This window comes from Medicago truncatula, chromosome 1 (genome assembly GCF_003473485.1).
Source record: "Medicago truncatula cultivar Jemalong A17 chromosome 1, MtrunA17r5.0-ANR, whole genome shotgun sequence".
NCBI classification, from domain to species: Eukaryota; Viridiplantae; Streptophyta; class Magnoliopsida; order Fabales; family Fabaceae; genus Medicago; species Medicago truncatula.
This window is the reverse complement of record NC_053042.1, coordinates 43180076-43196043: the sequence shown is the minus strand read 5'-3', so window position 1 is coordinate 43196043 and position 15968 is coordinate 43180076. Positions and strand designations below refer to the sequence as shown.

The 15968-nt window shown below is 32.6% G+C and overlaps 4 protein-coding genes across 4 annotated transcripts; 1 reads left to right on the top strand and 3 right to left on the bottom strand.

Moving 5' to 3' along the window:
• Positions 1-219: 219 nt before the first annotated feature.
• Positions 220-1753, bottom strand: LOC11420018 (uncharacterized). The gene is made up of 3 exons (XM_003591442.4): positions 1309-1753; positions 1047-1092; positions 220-940 (listed from the first exon to the last, which is right to left on the bottom strand). The coding sequence occupies exons 1-3, from the start codon at positions 1662-1664 to the stop codon at positions 437-439; spliced, it is 906 nt and encodes a 301-aa protein (XP_003591490.1). The 5' UTR covers positions 1665-1753; the 3' UTR covers positions 220-436.
• A 4560-nt stretch (positions 1754-6313) lies between these two features.
• LOC11414455 (protein SEED AND ROOT HAIR PROTECTIVE PROTEIN) lies at positions 6314-7809 on the bottom strand. Its single transcript, XM_024783671.2, has 2 exons — positions 7589-7809; positions 6314-6852 (listed from the first exon to the last, which is right to left on the bottom strand). Exons 1-2 carry the CDS (start codon positions 7791-7793, stop codon positions 6515-6517), a joined length of 543 nt encoding a protein of 180 aa, XP_024639439.1. The 5' UTR covers positions 7794-7809; the 3' UTR covers positions 6314-6514.
• A 2463-nt stretch (positions 7810-10272) lies between these two features.
• Positions 10273-13715, top strand: LOC11414454 (F-box/kelch-repeat protein At3g23880). The gene is made up of 2 exons (XM_003591439.4): positions 10273-11580; positions 13126-13715. Exon 1 carries the CDS (start codon positions 10333-10335, stop codon positions 11569-11571), a length of 1239 nt encoding a protein of 412 aa, XP_003591487.2. The 5' UTR covers positions 10273-10332; the 3' UTR covers positions 11572-11580; positions 13126-13715.
• On the bottom strand, positions 13608-15818 carry LOC11413892 (extensin-2). Its single transcript, XM_003591438.4, has 2 exons — positions 14326-15818; positions 13608-14134 (listed from the first exon to the last, which is right to left on the bottom strand). Exons 1-2 carry the CDS (start codon positions 15740-15742, stop codon positions 13803-13805), a joined length of 1749 nt encoding a protein of 582 aa, XP_003591486.3. The 5' UTR covers positions 15743-15818; the 3' UTR covers positions 13608-13802.
• Positions 15819-15968: the final 150 nt, after the last annotated feature.

Below are 15968 nucleotides of genomic sequence, written 5' to 3'. Positions count from 1 at the left end.
TTTTGTATCTTCAGAGAGGTGTTGTTGATGTCATCCTCATTATAATAGCTTGTTATTGCCTTCTAATCTCTTCAAATCATAGATATGGATCAATTCATTATTATTCCTCTTATATTGAATTTTGTTGTTATTGTTAATGTCTCTACAAAGGAAAGTGACTCAACAATAAAAGCTAAAACACCTAAACATGAGTAATGTAATTGAAGCGTAACTATTTCTTGAATTTGTAGTTTTGTATTCATAGAAGCATACAAGTTTATAAATGATAATACTACTCAATAACCTCATTCAACAAAATGATTCAAGTCAAATGGAAGCCAAAAGCAAAAGAAAATTATTGACAAGTTGGTTTGAAAATCATAAGCAACTTTTTGTGTAAGATACATAAGCAAAAGTAGAACAAGAAGCAATGCAGAAAAGAAAATATATTAAAGGACTATTGCAGAAAAGAAACTTTTTGTGTAAGATACATAAGCAAAAGTAGAACTAGAAGCAAGATCAACCCTGGTAACAACATAAGCAAAGTTGTCAACTGAAATGAGTCTGATACCGATATCGGTTGATGTTGATCATTCACCTCCATGGATGATTTTCCTTTTTCATCAGAAGTTATTTCAGGTTTAACATTCACACCATCATTGGTGACTTCAGTTTCTGTTTCGGCTTCTACATGTTCTTCATTCCGAATACCAATTTCCGCTCCATTTAGTATTGTTTCGGATGAACAATATTTTTCTTCAACAATATCTGAAACCACATTATCTTCAACTTTTTCTGCTCCTAATGATGCCAAACATTCTTCATCAATTCTGCTATCATGTGATGACGCAGCACTTTCCGAATTGGAATCATCGGATAGCACAATTTCCTCTTGAAAAGAGATTGTGGAAACCACTTCTGTGATGGTGTTAATATTAGGGACAATACCAATTTTCTCCTCCTGAAATAAATCAAATTGGAACAATTTATCCAACTTATTTCTAACTAACATAGTCAAAGTTGTAAAATGGTCATCAAAATAGGAATAACTTATTACTGTAAATCACCTGAATAAGAGTGTGATTAATGCTTTTCGTATCGGTTGTCACATTACTGTTGCAAGTACACAATGTTAACTACTAATATATTGAGGAAAGTGAGTGAAAGACTGGTTCAAATTTTAGTGAAATCTTAACTAATGAGAAAATAATAAAATAACAACTGATATACTAACATTTGTCGGTAAAATAAGTATTAATAAACCGAGGAAAAATCTATCAAGAAAAAACAGGACAGCATATATAAAACAAACAGTTAGGTTAATGTTACCATGGTGCAGAATCTCCTTTGGTTGTTGTTATTGAACATGAAGGTTGAACAAGAGCATCAAGACCTTGTTTGGTTTCAATTTCATGATCTTCATGGCTCTTACATTTTTTGTCCAATGATGCTTTTTGAGGTTTTGGTTTGGGATTTGACTCAGAACCCTTTTTCCTGTTCTTGTTGATTAATGACAAAGAGACAACAGCTATAAAACCTACAACTGCAAGGGCAAGTCCGACGATATTTCCTCCACCGCCGCCGCCATCACTTTTGTTGCGGTTTTTGTTCTTCTTTTTGTGGTTGGTTCCCATTCTAATTCTTTCATCTTCCATGTTACGATGCCACTTCATTCCTTGACTCATGATGCTTGACAAAGATGAAGGGTCATGTGCATGAATGAATGAATATTAACGAAGAGATAGGAAACAAAGCTAGTCAATGAGTCATAATAAATATTAATAAAATCATTTTCATTTTCAATGTGAGGTATTGTTTCAACGATACTCCATCCGGTATAAAGTTAATTAATAACGTGTAAAATGCTTTTGGAAAACCTATTAGACACTTAAATTTATTGTTTAGTATCAAAATTATTTACTTCGGTTGAGTAACTCGACGGTTTTGAGTTAAGGGATTAAAGAATTAAAGATATTAAATTCCTAGAAAAATAAAATAAAATACTAACATAATATTTAACATATTAATATTGGTCATTGGATAAATGGTCACTTTGGTGCCTAACTATGCATCTTGTTGTCATAAAGGTCAAGGAACATGGACCTTTGTGATAGCGAGATGCAGAATCGGGGACTAAAGTAACTATTTATGATCCATATCCTTGCAATCATTGCGGTCCATATCCTTGCTCATAACATATAAAATAAAACTTTTTAAGGGCGACAAAATTAGAGTTATTATTATAGAAAATAGTTATTGGCAAACAAACTACCATTTTTTTTTGTGGTAAAAAACTACCATATTAAAGTTGAAATATTTGATAAAAATTAAAATTATTGTTTGAACAAATTGATATATTCCCATAAAATTTTTGAATATTAATTTTTTTACAGAAAATATTAAATAATTATTTGTTATCATTCAAATGATTTTTAGTTAAAATAATATTCCCATATCATACCTTTTAAATATATTTATAAACATATACAAATGTTATTATTGTATGAAGTTTATTGTCAAATAAATAACTATGCTTTGTTCTCGTGAGCTTAGCTAAGTTGGTATGGATAATGCATAAAATATGCAAGGTTTGGGGTTCGAACTCCGACCACAAAAAAAAAAAAAGAACTTTACTTTAATCATACTCCCTCTGTCAAAAATTATATGATGATTTAGGCATTTCACATGTATTAAGAAATCTAATCAATATCGTGTGAAAAATATATATTATGGGTTGTTTTAGAAAATTGTCCTTAGTAAATGATATGAAATAGATAAAATTAAATAATTGAAAGAAAATAAGTAATAAATCATCATTAAGAATATAATAGAAAAAGTAACATTAATATTTTATTGGTATTGCAAAGCGTCATATAAATTGGGACAAATTTTTTGTGAAAGCGACGTATGAGTTGGGACGTAGGGAGTTTATAATAGTAATTTTGAGATTTATGAATGCAACATTTCTTTAAATTGAATGAAATACCATTAACTATACATAATAATTGTGTCTTTAAATTGGAATTTTTTCATATAAAATATATTGAACGGGTGACGACTGTTGAGGAACATAGCGAGTGTTGGGCGCAACAACAAGCAAATTCTTAAGGACCACAAGAGAGGTCTCCAAAACTACAAGCGTTTGTTTGTGCGCAAAATATGATGAAGATATGATAAGATATAAAACAAGACAATGATATGATATAGACAAAACAGACGTATCATATACTCTATCCGTTCATTTTTAAGTGTATTTTTAGAAAATTACTATCAAAATAGCGATGTGTACTTTTGCAAATTTTCTTCCTATTATATTCTCATTTTAATCCACGAATAAATTCCTACTTTTTTGCACACACTTTATCTTTCGAATAAATTTTATATGTTATCTTTCTCTTGTAACCAACAATCTCCCTCCGCTCTAATGAGTCTTCCATTTTTCTTCATTTTGAACATTCATGAAGTCTTTTATTTTTCTTCTGTTCTTTTACTTTGCATTTGAAATATTCAACAATTGTTATTCATCTTATTTATAGAATTTTAACTCTCTTAGAATCAGTGTTTGTAACAAAATTTTGTTTAAATTTGAAGATAACAAGAAACAAACTTTGTTTAAAAAAAATAAACTTTATTTTTCCAAATAGATTGTATTAATTAGTTATTGAAAAAGATAAGAGTAATTGACAAAGGGTATAATTGAAAAATCATACCCTTAAAATACTAAAAAGACACTTAAATAGGAAAGAAAAACTCATCCTAAAAAGACACTTAAAAAGGAACGAAGATAGCATGTGTTTGACATGCACGTGATATAGACAGAAGAGCTTATTTGTCTAAAGATGGAGGGTCAAAATATCATATTTCTGTAAAGTTAGAGGGTCAAAAGAGCATATTTCCCTAAATATATAAGGCAAAAATATATATTTTTTATTAGAGGGTCAAAATCGCAACGTTTTGAAACATAAGATGGGAAAACTGCATTTAAGCCTACTTTTAACTTATCATGCCATCAAACGGCTCCTAAGACATTTTCAATACGAGTTTGTTTTTTTTTTAGGAAGTCTCATATCTTATAATTTCATAGTCAATGACCGGCAATGCGAAAAAGAATTACAATAGCTAAATGATGATGTGCAATATCAATCAGCCATAGACCCCGAGTTAGTGGATCTAATCCTCCATGAAAAGTAAGAAAGTCCACGTATTTTGACCAATTCAAGGTAAAAAATGGGGTTGTTCCTTCGGCAAAACTTGGATAGATTAATTACTCATATTTGCATCCCACACTCTCTCCTTTTAAGTATTTTTTTTAATGGAAACGTATATATATTAGCTAATAGAAAGACCAAAGTGCAAGAAGTATTTGAGATGATACAAGATGAATCAAATAAGGAGAGAAATCGAGTATAAAAATACAAAAAGAAACATGTCGAATGACAACCAAAAGGACAAAACTGGATGAACACCAAACAACGTCGAGTAGAATAACGCCTAAGAGGCCAGCAAACAGAGCAAGGGATTGAGGATACTACATTTCCATACTTGATCCAAAGACAAGAATCCCACTCCTTCTCTCCCATCAACTTGAATCTGACTCCGATACTATCTGTTGAAGAAATATTGATGAGCGTCGTAGACAACAAGTCAATTAATGTTTCAATACCACAAGAGAGACTTCATATCTCTATCCAAAACCTTAAGCTGTTTAAAATATAGGTCACATTTTATATATTTAACATTAAACCTCATTCATAATCAACGCGACCCTTAGTCACTTGAACCCAACAGTGACAACCGTAGAAATCTATATATTATAGTTGGGCATATTTTCAAAATAGTGAGATCCATTTAATTTTTAATCAATAAGACTAAATGTGATAAAGAGACTAGTTGATAACATTGTTTAAAAAAATATAATTTCAAATAGCCAAATCAAACTAAGGCTTGTTTCACAAAACCAAACCTTATTATAGATAAGTTTGGAGTACTTGGTCTTGGTATGTAAGGAGGAAACAAACATCGTCGAAGAAAATGAGTTAAGTATATTAATTGATTAGAAGAAAAAAAACATAATTTCTAATTATACCCTTCTTGAGAAGTGTAGAATACTACATTTATTAGTGAATTTAAAAAATGTATGGATATTTAATTTAGAGGTAAAATTGAAATAAAGATATTAAATATAAGGGTCTTGCTAACAAGTGTTTTAAGAGCATTTTTAAAGCACTTATTAAGGAAACCAATTGAAGTAGACTTTTGCTTATAATATTTAAAACTTTTAATTTTTTTGTTTTGTTGTATATATTTGAGACCAATGGGAGTATAGTATACTAGATTTTTTTTTTCCTCCAAGTTGCATATCTCGTCTAAGGAAAGCTTTTCTTTATTGATAATTATTCTAATTGGTTATCCATAATTTTTTTTCTTTTTTAATTTGTTTTCCTACTCTTTTTTGGGTTTGTTATTCATACTCAAATACGAAGAAATTCCATGAATAACAAACCCACGTAAAATAATGAGATTTACATTGATTTTATCCAATAAAATTTCAAATGTCCCCCTTATATGAATTCATCGTTTTGTCACGGATGATTTCAATGTTTTTTTTTTTGTTGAGAGAAATGAGTTCAATGGAAACATTTTATTTTCAAAGTTCATTATAAAACCCATTCTTTTATTAAGTAAAGCTAATATGAAAAATTATAATGTTTTATCCGATAATCTATATATTCCACTTAAATTGTAAAGATTTAGGCTTAACAGTAGTTTTGGTCCCCTAAGTATCAGGAAGTTGCGAATTTGGCCTCCTAATAAAATAAAATACAATCCAGCCCCCTAAGTACTGCCCTTTTTGCAGTTTTGGCCCCAGACCAATTTTGACCAAGTCAATGCTGACGTAGACGCCACGTGTGTGGTTTTTTTTTTAATATACTTTTATTTTTTTAAACTAAAAAATAATATATTTTTAATAATTAAAAAATAAAAATAAAAAAGTTACACAGGTGGCGTCCACGTCAGCATTGACTTGGTCAAAATTAGTCCGGGGGGCCAAAACTGTAAAAGGGGCGGTACTTAGGGGGCTTGATTGTATTTTATTTTGTTATGGGTCAAACTCGCAACTTCCTGATACTTAGGGAGCCAAAATTGCTATTAAGCCTAAGATTTACACTATAGTTTCATTAAATAAGAAAGTATGAATGTTAGAGTCTATGTTCAAAAAGAGTGTTTTAACATTTTTATTCTTCATAATGATATTTTTTCTCTCTCACTTATAAGATAGAAGTTACAGAACTTTTTCCTATATATTTAGATGATGCAAAATGGAAAACAATCATCAAATCAAATCAAAAGAGCGTTTTCAAGACTTTTATTCTTCATAATGAACATTTGTTCTCACTTTGTAGATAGAAGTTACATAACTTTTTCCTATATACTAGAATCTGGATGATACAAAATGGAAAACAATCATCAAATCAAAGACATTTAGAACTAGAAAAGGAAAAAAATCATCATGGGGCTAAGAGTTTCGAATCATCTAATACCCATTAGAGATTGATTTGGGTGTTGAGGTGAAAACAAAAGGTCCCACGGTATACAAATTCATCTTATTGTCATGGAGGAAGTGATAGGAATGAAGTTCAGCACCACTAATTCCTTTGTTAAAATCAGTGGGATAGTTGCAGTTGTTCAAAGGAGAAGCTTCAAGGAATACCCTACACTCCTTCAGCACCCGTTTTTCTGCAACCAGTTCTTGTTGAAACAATGTTGCAAGGAAATAGCCCTTTGCATTGGTTGCATCATTTAAGAAAGAGAATGGTTTTGTTTCAAAGCCATATTCATCGGCAGCTTCGCATTCTATCCTTGTAACGGCCCCTATACACGAATATGTTTTTTTGATCAATAAATTTGTGAAAGAGAATATTATTTTTATCAATATATAAATTAAATTTATTTTAATGAACGAGTGTGGTTAAACATCAAGGAAAACTTAGACATCGCAACTTAGTTGGTATCTTCAAGAGACTCATATCCGACCCTATATATTATCTCAGGAAAGACTAAACGTACGAGTCATATTATCAATTGAAAAAGAAATAATGAACAAAGTCGATTATTAGTGTGTTTGTCTTGAATTTTAAAAAAATAAAAAATAATGTTTTAAAGTTTAAACATAACATAGATTCTTTTAGAGATTTAAAAAAAAAATTGAAGCTAATTTCTGTTTTTTACTATCATCGAAATCACTTTTTCAAAAGAAATGATTTTTATGGTTATTACATTTCTAGAAAAAATAGATTTTGAAAAAACTAGAATTAGCTTTTCATGTTAAAGTTTTTGTGGAACCCTTTTCATTTTTTAAAGCTAATTGTTTTTTTAATAAAAGGATTTTCTAAAATATCTTAAGTAAACATTATGAAAATGTTAAAAGTGGGCCCTCTATTAGTTTAAATGGTTTTAATTTTAAAACTTACAAAAAAAATAGTTATAATCTTACTAAAACATTATTACGGGTTTTAGAAAAAAAGAAAAAAAAAAACTTATCCCTTTAATAAAAAAAGGACTGAAAAAATACTTTAAACACACGATTAATGATATTGAGAGAGTATACCTTCAAGTGGGATGAGTTTAGAGCCAGATTTACAGTAAACAAGGCCTTGAACACCAATATTGTTGGAAAAAAGTATATCATTTAAATTCGGTTTCTGGGTGACATCTTGTTTTTTGGTGCCATTGGCATTAGCAAAACTACATGGGACCAACATGGATGTGATCAGAAGCATGAAAGTCAGAAATCGGATATTTGTAAAAGCCATTCTCTAATCTTAAGGTAATTATAAGTATATCAAGGAAGAGAGACTTATTTATATACATGTAACGTGAATATGCATGAATAATTAATAAATATCTAGGGAATTTTCTTCAACGGTGCATGTACGTCCCTCACAATAATTATTAATTGTAGGAAGTAGTAGGATATGACATGGATGCACGATAACGACTTGAATTGCATGTCCTAACCAATTATTGGATTATGTCTTCTACTACATGGGCAGCTAACCTTAACATATATTATTTTCAATCATTCATTAAATAAAATAGTGTGCCTCTATAACACGATCAATGTGTGCCTCCATATCTGAAATGTTGAACAAAACATGAAAAAATCAATACGATGAAGAAAATTACGAGAGAAATCAAAATTGAGCCTCCCTGAGCATATTTTGGATTTTAGAAGCTGAAATGTTGAACAATACATTTTGGTTTATAAATCCGAAAAGAAGCAGTACCGAGAAGAAAAAAACAAATAAACCACCAAATGTTTGAGCAAATGTGAACCAACATTTTGTGTAGTAATGGAACATGTCTCAAAAGGGATGGATTCGAGCAATTTGACTTAAAAAATTACACTATGTAGCAAGATTCAGATTTTGAGGGGCTTAGGAGTACTTTAGGGAAAAATATGTAACTGAAGAAATGGGAGAAAAAGGTTGGCCAAGTCTTTATATTGACATGATTTTGATTATATAATTCGAAGTGTGTTTTTAAGTTTCGAATTATATAATTTAAACAGATGACGTACGAGAAGCATAGGGGATACAATGAGAAATACTCAAATAACGTAACAAAATAAATGTGGTGCGGTTTGGTTGGATCGTTAGGCTACACTGAACCCATATTTTATGCGACTTCTTTAAAATAAGAGAAATTATTCTCCCACTATTCTGACTTCTCGCGTACTCTACAACATTTCGGATCATAGAGTTTGAACAATGTAAAAACACATTAAAAAACCCACTAACACCTTGCAACATTTTAAATTTCGTAATTTGAACCAGATGAGAAGGGTGGGAAAAACTCTCTTGAAATAACATACTTTGTTTAGTAAAAAAATTGGTTTCACTGGACCTAGCTCAACACAATGTGTTCGAGAAATTGTTTTCCACTCCTGGGTTGTTCAAACTAGTAGAAAACACTACTAACACCTTGATTCTCGTAGGGCATTGGTTGGGAAAAACGTGTGTGAAAAATTTAGATATGTATTTTATGGCTTAACTGACACAATAAAATGACGAATAAATGATCAATTACCCCCTCCCTCGAAATTGCAACTTTCGTAATAAAAAATCCCCTGAATTTTGCAAAACTTCCAAACTTTCATGATTTTGTCAAACGTCTGTCAAATATCCCCTTCCATTTATTTTTGCCGTTTGATCCTATGATGTGGTTGTTAACCGTACAATTTGACCAAATGTTATGCCACGTCGCAGGGGTAATTAATAAAAATTAGTCGATTACCCCATGTAAAGTGACATAACCTTCTATCCACATGGAGATGACACATGTACAGCTAACAACTACATCATATAGTTTAACCGTAAAACGGAAGGAGTATTTGACAGACGCTTGACAAATTCATGGAGGTTTTTAAAAGTTTTGCAAAATTGGGGTTTTTTTGAAGTTTCAATTGAGGGTTTAATTGATCATTTACTCTAAAATGACAAAGATAAATGATATTTATACAACCATTTTATGACAACTTTTTTACAACTATCTCTTCACTTTAAGCAAATTGACAATAAAATCAAGAATTAATTGCATATTTGGTCCTTCATGTATATTTTCGATTTCAAGTTAATCCCTTATATTTTAAAATTTTTAAATTGGTCTAAAATATTACTTACAATTGAATAAGTTAGTAATCGTATAAATAAATGTTTGGTATGCTACTTTAACTTTTCTCGCCTTCATCCATTTTTAAGGATGAGACATTTGATTCCTTCACAGTTTGGTCTTCGATTAAAATGAAATTCAAAATAGCTTCTGATATTTTATATACTTAGTCTCTCACTCATTATAATAAAATGATGAATATGTGTGACATGACCATGTGAAATATTATTAGTTTGTTGTAGTTTAATTAATAAGTAAATGCTAACGAATATTAGCACTTTTTAAAGATTTTAGATAATAAATTTTTATGAAAATTCATATATTCAAATGTGGTTATGGCAACGGCGCTGGTTAGCAAGATTAACGTAATATATTCGATCATTGTTGATTGGTTGATACATCAACAATGAATAAGAAAACACGTTTATTTTTATTTTTTTTTAATTTAGAAGTCCTAGCTCAACTGATAAAATGTCGAAGTTGTTAGATCGGATGACCGGAGTTCGAACCCGATACCTCCGTTTATGTGTGTGAGCGTTTATGTGTGTGAGTTTACGATGACTTTGCCATTTTTCTATCTACCGAAAAAGAACACGTTTTAAACTCATTTCACACTTTCAACAGTTCAATATATCACTCCGGCGAAGGTGCATTGGCATTGGAAATCGTTAACAATCAGCGATGACTACAACTCCGTCGCCGCTGTTTTTCTCCGACGATCTTCTCACCGAGATCCTTTCGTTACTTCCTGTAAAATCTCTACTTCGATTCAAATGTGTAAGCAATCCTTGGAAAACTCTCATTTCCGATCCCAATTTTGTCAAATTTCACTTCAAGAAATTAAAATCACGAAATCCACAACACTTCACACTCATAACTGAATACCCTGATAATGATTACAGTATCATTCCATACCCTATACCTCGTATACTCGATAACCCTTCGTTTACCCTTGTTGCTGATCCTCACTTTCTATTGAGCCAGAAAGATTGTTCTCGTTTAGTCGGTTCCTGTAATGGATTGGTCTGTTTAGTTGGTGATCGTTACGCTTATGGTTCCGGTTTAGCCTCATGTTATGAGTACTGGTTCCGTTTATGGAACCCAGCCACTAGGAAAACATCTCAAAAAATTGGTTGTTTTTGTGATTCTGGCATTTTTGTCTTCGATTTTGGTTGTGATAATTCCACTGAAACTTTTAAAGTGGTTGCGTCACGTTACCTTGGCGTCGGCGAAGAATTGACAACCGATGTGAGAGTTTTCAGTTTGGGTGATAATGTTTGGAGAAATATTGAAAGTTTCCCGGTTGTTCCTCTTTATTGTGATGTTGAACAATTTCATCATACTGGTGTGTTTCTTAATGGCACTCTTAATTGGTTGGCTATTCAAGATGAAGACCCGATCACTCATTATTGTGATCTAGAGTGGAACAATATTAAGGTCGAGCAGATTGTTATTGTTTCACTTGATTTGGGGACTGAAACATACAACCAGTATCGGTTGCCTTGGGGTTTTGATGAGGTTCCGTCTGCAGAGCCAAGTTTTGGTGTGTTGGGTGACTGTCTTTGTTTTTCTTATTGTTACAGAAAAACTGATTTTATTATATGGCAGATGAAGGAATTTGGGGTTGAAGAGTCTTGGACTCAATTTCTTAAAATCAGTTATCATGATCTTCAATTGAACTATGACTCTGGGTTCGGTACGCTGCAGAAAATTCTTGAGCCATTGTTTCTTTCGAATGATGGTGATACATTGTCGCGTAGTTTTGAAGAAAGGGAATCAATTATCTATAATTGGAGGGATCATAGAGTGGAGCGAACAGGAGTTACCGTGCATAAAACTAGTATTGATGATGGAAATAAAGGTCGTGTATGGTGGAGCTTTGCCAAGGGTTTTGTTGAAAGCTTAATTTCGATTTCTTGAAACTTGAAAGTAAGACCGTCTTCCATTATTTACTTGTTTGAATTTATGTAAATAAGTAAATTCATATATGTTGTTTTCACATCAATAGATTGTGTAACTAGTTACATAAATTCAAACAAGTAAATCATGGAAGACGGTCTTACTTTCAAGTTTACTTGTTCATACACTGTGTAAGTATTCGTTCCAATGACTGCATTTTTGGTTGATTGTGTTTTTAAATGACTATCTATTGGCTATCATTAGTGATTCGACAATTCTCATGGACTCAATGAATTTGTTTTTGTTTTTATATTAATATTATTATTATAACCAAAAAGGTTTGTCGATGCCTCTTGCTGGCCTTAATTATATGAACTTGAACTTGATTCTCCTTGAAGGGCATTGTTTATTTCGTTTGTCTTTAGTATTTTTTAAACAAAACTGAAGTGTGAAATAATCCTTGATTTGGGGGGACAGTACATTATTTGAATTATGTTATCATATCAATTAGGAGAATATTTTTGTGTTTCTGGAACTGGCATGTGGCAGGGGAGTAAGAATTTTGATGTCCTGTCAAAGAAATGTGCTGCACCGCATTGGTTGAGATATCCTGCCGGGTGTTTGCAGCAATTCGATTTTTTTAGTACATGTAGTTTTGCATCAGTGCATAACTGTCTCAATTAGATAGAGGTCTAATATGTATTTGTTTGAATTTATGGGGTGGATATGCTGTATGATTGAATGTATCAATGAGGGTAGATATTAGCAAGTATGTGTTATAATAGCAAATAGCTTTGTGCAGAGAAGAGTAACAGAAAATTGTTTGGAATTCCGTGATGTTATACTCAGCTTAGTTGTGTAAGAGGTGTAATGTACTTGCACAACTTGTGCTCCTGTTAATAAAATTTTCTTTTACAGAAATGCACTATAAAACACATATACACACCTCTGTAGACTTGGACAAATTTGTTTTATCTACAGATCTATAAATAGATGAGAAAAGGAAAAACTAGTATTATTTTATTTGAAACATACATGAATTTCACTTGCCTCAAACTTTTGGATAGGTTTGAGTTAAAGGATTATAAGAGTTGAGGAGTTAAAGGTCAAAGGTTCATATTCTGTTAAGAAGAAAACTAACATAACAACCAACACACTAACATTTTTCGTTAAAAAAAAATAAAAAAACGAGTGCATTTGTCTGGTTGACTTGAGCTTACACTTGTGGGAGAAAAAAAGTGCAGCAGCAAGAGAGGTTTGTCAGGGGAGAGAGAAAGAGCATGAATCATGTGTGGTAAGGACTAAAGAGATCCTGTAGGCTATTAATCCATCGGTCAAATTAAGTGGTACACCAATGAGGGACTTAATAGAGTCCTCACCTTAGAAGCCACAGTTTTTTTTTTCCTACTTGCACGTGTTTCACCGACCTTTACGTCGAAGACTGGCATACAAGTTGTTGATTGTTGTTGTTTTGCAACTGCTTTAGGATCATGACTCGATTTCCATTATCACTTTTTAATTTGTTTCTATATGTTCAATCTGGCATAATTCTTAGCTATTTTATTATCTTCCTAAGTTGCTGCGGGAAGAAATTATCCGGAGGTACTTCAGATGCTTCACGGTGATGTCGGTTTCTGAACAAAGGTTATTCTGGAAGGCGGAGGGAAACAATAAGATGTTGGGGAAATTACATAGGATAGAACTAGAAAATGAAGGAAAAATCCATAATCAAGATGAATTCTTTTGTTTTTAATTACATGTTTGGAACAAAGGATTGATCCTCTTGCCATCAATAAGATGTTGGCACAAAATCAATTATGGTCTCCAAAGAACCAATAATACTCTTACTCACAATTAAGTGTTTTTTTAGAGGCACAATTAAGTGACTTGACACATCAACAAGTTCTGTTTCATTTCACTATCACCTCAAAACAAAGTTCTAATTTCACTAATTTTTGTTATAAAGCAAAGTTAGGGCACTGATTAATTAGAAACAATTGTTCTCAACCCACCCACAAAACATTCGAAATCCAGAGGAAAGTGTATATGCGCAAATATGAAGAGATAAAGTTTGGCTCATGGTGAACCATTATTTTCATATATAACGAATTGTGAAAATTGAACGATTAACAAAACATTAGAAGAATAGAAAAACCACAAACTAACAAATAAAAAAATACAGACATGAAATCATCATTGTAGAACTTTGCAGCCAGTTTATCTCACTTTCTTTGGAAAACCAATGCACATGTTTAATAACCATTAGGAACTGGTTTAGCTTGTGAGGTGCAGAAGAAAGGTGCAACAGAGTACAATCTGGAATTGTTTTCAAGAAGACGGTAAGAAGAAAGAGGAGCACCACTGATGCCATGGTTCACATCGGTGGGAACTTTACATGTCTCTAATGGAGAACTCTCTAGGTATGCTTTGCATTCGTTAATCTTCAACTTTGATCCCAACTCTGCAAGTGACAATGTAACATAGTAATAACCTTTACTATCTGTTACATGACTCAATACTGTTATAGGACCTGTCTCATATCCAAGCTCATTCACACATTCACATGTAACTCGTGCTACAGCCCCTGCATTTCTCACACATGATAAATATATAATCAATGATATATCATCAAATTTTAAAGTCCTGACTAACATAAACTAATTGGTTTCAATGTCAAACATGAAAAACATAAGAAATGTTGTAAAAAAGTATTATAGCTAGGTGAGTTATGTTTTTAATTTTCTTTTCCTTTTTATCATATAAGCGAAAATTTACCTTGAATTGGATAATAATTAGAGCCAGATTTACACAAAACCACTCCTTGAACACTAATGATTGTGGGCAGTTGCACTTCGTAGTTTTCTTTTGGTTTTGGAACTTCATAATCTGGTTTTGTGGGGAGTAGTTTATAATTTGTATCAAGTCTGGGTTTCTCAATTTTTGGTGCTGGGGCATAGTTATAATTTGTTTTGGGAACTTCATAGTCTGGTTTTGTGGATTTTGGTGTGTAAACTGCTTCAGACTTTGGTTTCTCGATCTTGGGGGCTGGGGCATACTCATAATCTATTTTGGTTTTGGGAACTTCATAGTCTGATTTTGTGGGGTTTGGTGTGTAGACTGCTTCAGACTTGGATTTCTCGATTTTGGGGGTCGGGGCATACCCATAATCAGTTTTGGATTTGGGAACTTCATAGTCAGGTTTTGTGGGGTTTCGTGTGTAAACTACTTCAGACTTTGGTTTCTCAATCTTGGGGGCTGGGGCATACTCATAATCTGTTTTGGTTTTGGGAACTTCATAGTCTGATTTTGTGGGGTTTGGTGTGTAGACTGCTTCAGACTTGGATTTCTCGATTTTGGGGGTCGAGGCATACCCATAATCAATTTTGGATTTGGGAACTTCATAGTCAGGTTTTGTGGGGTTTGGTGTGTGAACTACTTCAGACTTTGGTTTCTCAATCTTGGGAGCTGGGGCATACTCATAATTTGTTTTGGGTTTGGGAACTTCATAGTTTGGTTTTGTTGGGTTTGGTGTGTAAATTGCTTCGGACTTTGGTTTCTCAATCTTGGGGGCAGGGGCATATTCATAGGTTGTTTTAGGTTTGGGAACTCCATAGTCCGGTTTTGTGGGGTTTGGTGTGTAAACAGCTTCGGACTTGGGTTTCTCAATCTTGGGAGCCGGTGCATAGCCATAATCTATTTTGGTTTTGGGAACTTCATAGTCCGGTTTTGTGGGGTTTGATGTGTAAACTTCTTCGGACTTAGGCTTCTCAACCTTTGGAGTTGGACTATACCCATAATCTATTTCAGGTTTGGGAACTTCGTAGTTTGGTTTGGTGAGGTGTTTGTAATATGTTTCTGGTTCAGGTCTCTCTATCTCTGGAACGGGATCATATCTATAATTTACTTTGGGTTTGGGAACTTTATAGTTTGGTTTTATTAAATGTACTTCGTAATCTATATCGAGTTTGGATTTCTCAACCTTTGGAGTTGGACTATACTCATAATTTGTTTTGGATTTGGAAACTTCATAGTCTGATTTTGTAGAGTATGACTTCTTATCTACTTCGATTTCGGGTTCAGACTTCTCAGTGTTTGGTGCTGGACCATACACATAATCAGTTGCGGAGGCTATGGCTAGCAACGCAAAAAGAAGGATAGAGATAGCGAAAATGGATCTATGAGAAGCCATCATAAGTTAGTTTCTTTGTAATGTTTCAGAAAAAGGGTGGTAAATGCTTCAAAGCAGTGGTAAGGTAGAATACCCTGAATATCAAGGCTATTTATAGAGCATAGTGTTTGTGTAACATAAATACATACTGCATTATGGAGTATATGAATAATTGGATGGACCAAGATAATTGGTTGCACGTCGTGGCTTATGAATAATAAAGCTCTAGGTAAATATAAGGAGGGGAGTC

What these genes read in the sequence shown, in the direction of transcription:
- LOC11420018 (XM_003591442.4), bottom strand. Translation starts at nt 1,664, where the DNA reads ATGAGTCAAGGAATGAAGTGGCATCGTAACATGGAAGATGAAAGAATT. An exon ending in AAAGGAGATTCTGCACCATG is followed by an intron (nt 1,093 to 1,308) that starts GTAACATTAACC and finishes TACTTGCAACAG; the next exon opens with TAATGTGACAACCGATACGA. An exon ending in TTAATCACACTCTTATTCAG is followed by an intron (nt 941 to 1,046) that starts GTGATTTACAGT and finishes GATTTATTTCAG; the next exon opens with GAGGAGAAAATTGGTATTGT.
- LOC11414455 (XM_024783671.2), bottom strand. Translation starts at nt 7,793, where the DNA reads ATGGCTTTTACAAATATCCGATTTCTGACTTTCATGCTTCTGATCACA. An exon ending in TAAACTCATCCCACTTGAAG is followed by an intron (nt 6,853 to 7,588) that starts GTATACTCTCTC and finishes ATTCGTGTATAG; the next exon opens with GGGCCGTTACAAGGATAGAA.
- LOC11414454 (XM_003591439.4), top strand. Translation starts at nt 10,333, where the DNA reads ATGACTACAACTCCGTCGCCGCTGTTTTTCTCCGACGATCTTCTCACC.
- LOC11413892 (XM_003591438.4), bottom strand. Translation starts at nt 15,742, where the DNA reads ATGATGGCTTCTCATAGATCCATTTTCGCTATCTCTATCCTTCTTTTT. An exon ending in TAATTATTATCCAATTCAAG is followed by an intron (nt 14,135 to 14,325) that starts GTAAATTTTCGC and finishes TGAGAAATGCAG; the next exon opens with GGGCTGTAGCACGAGTTACA.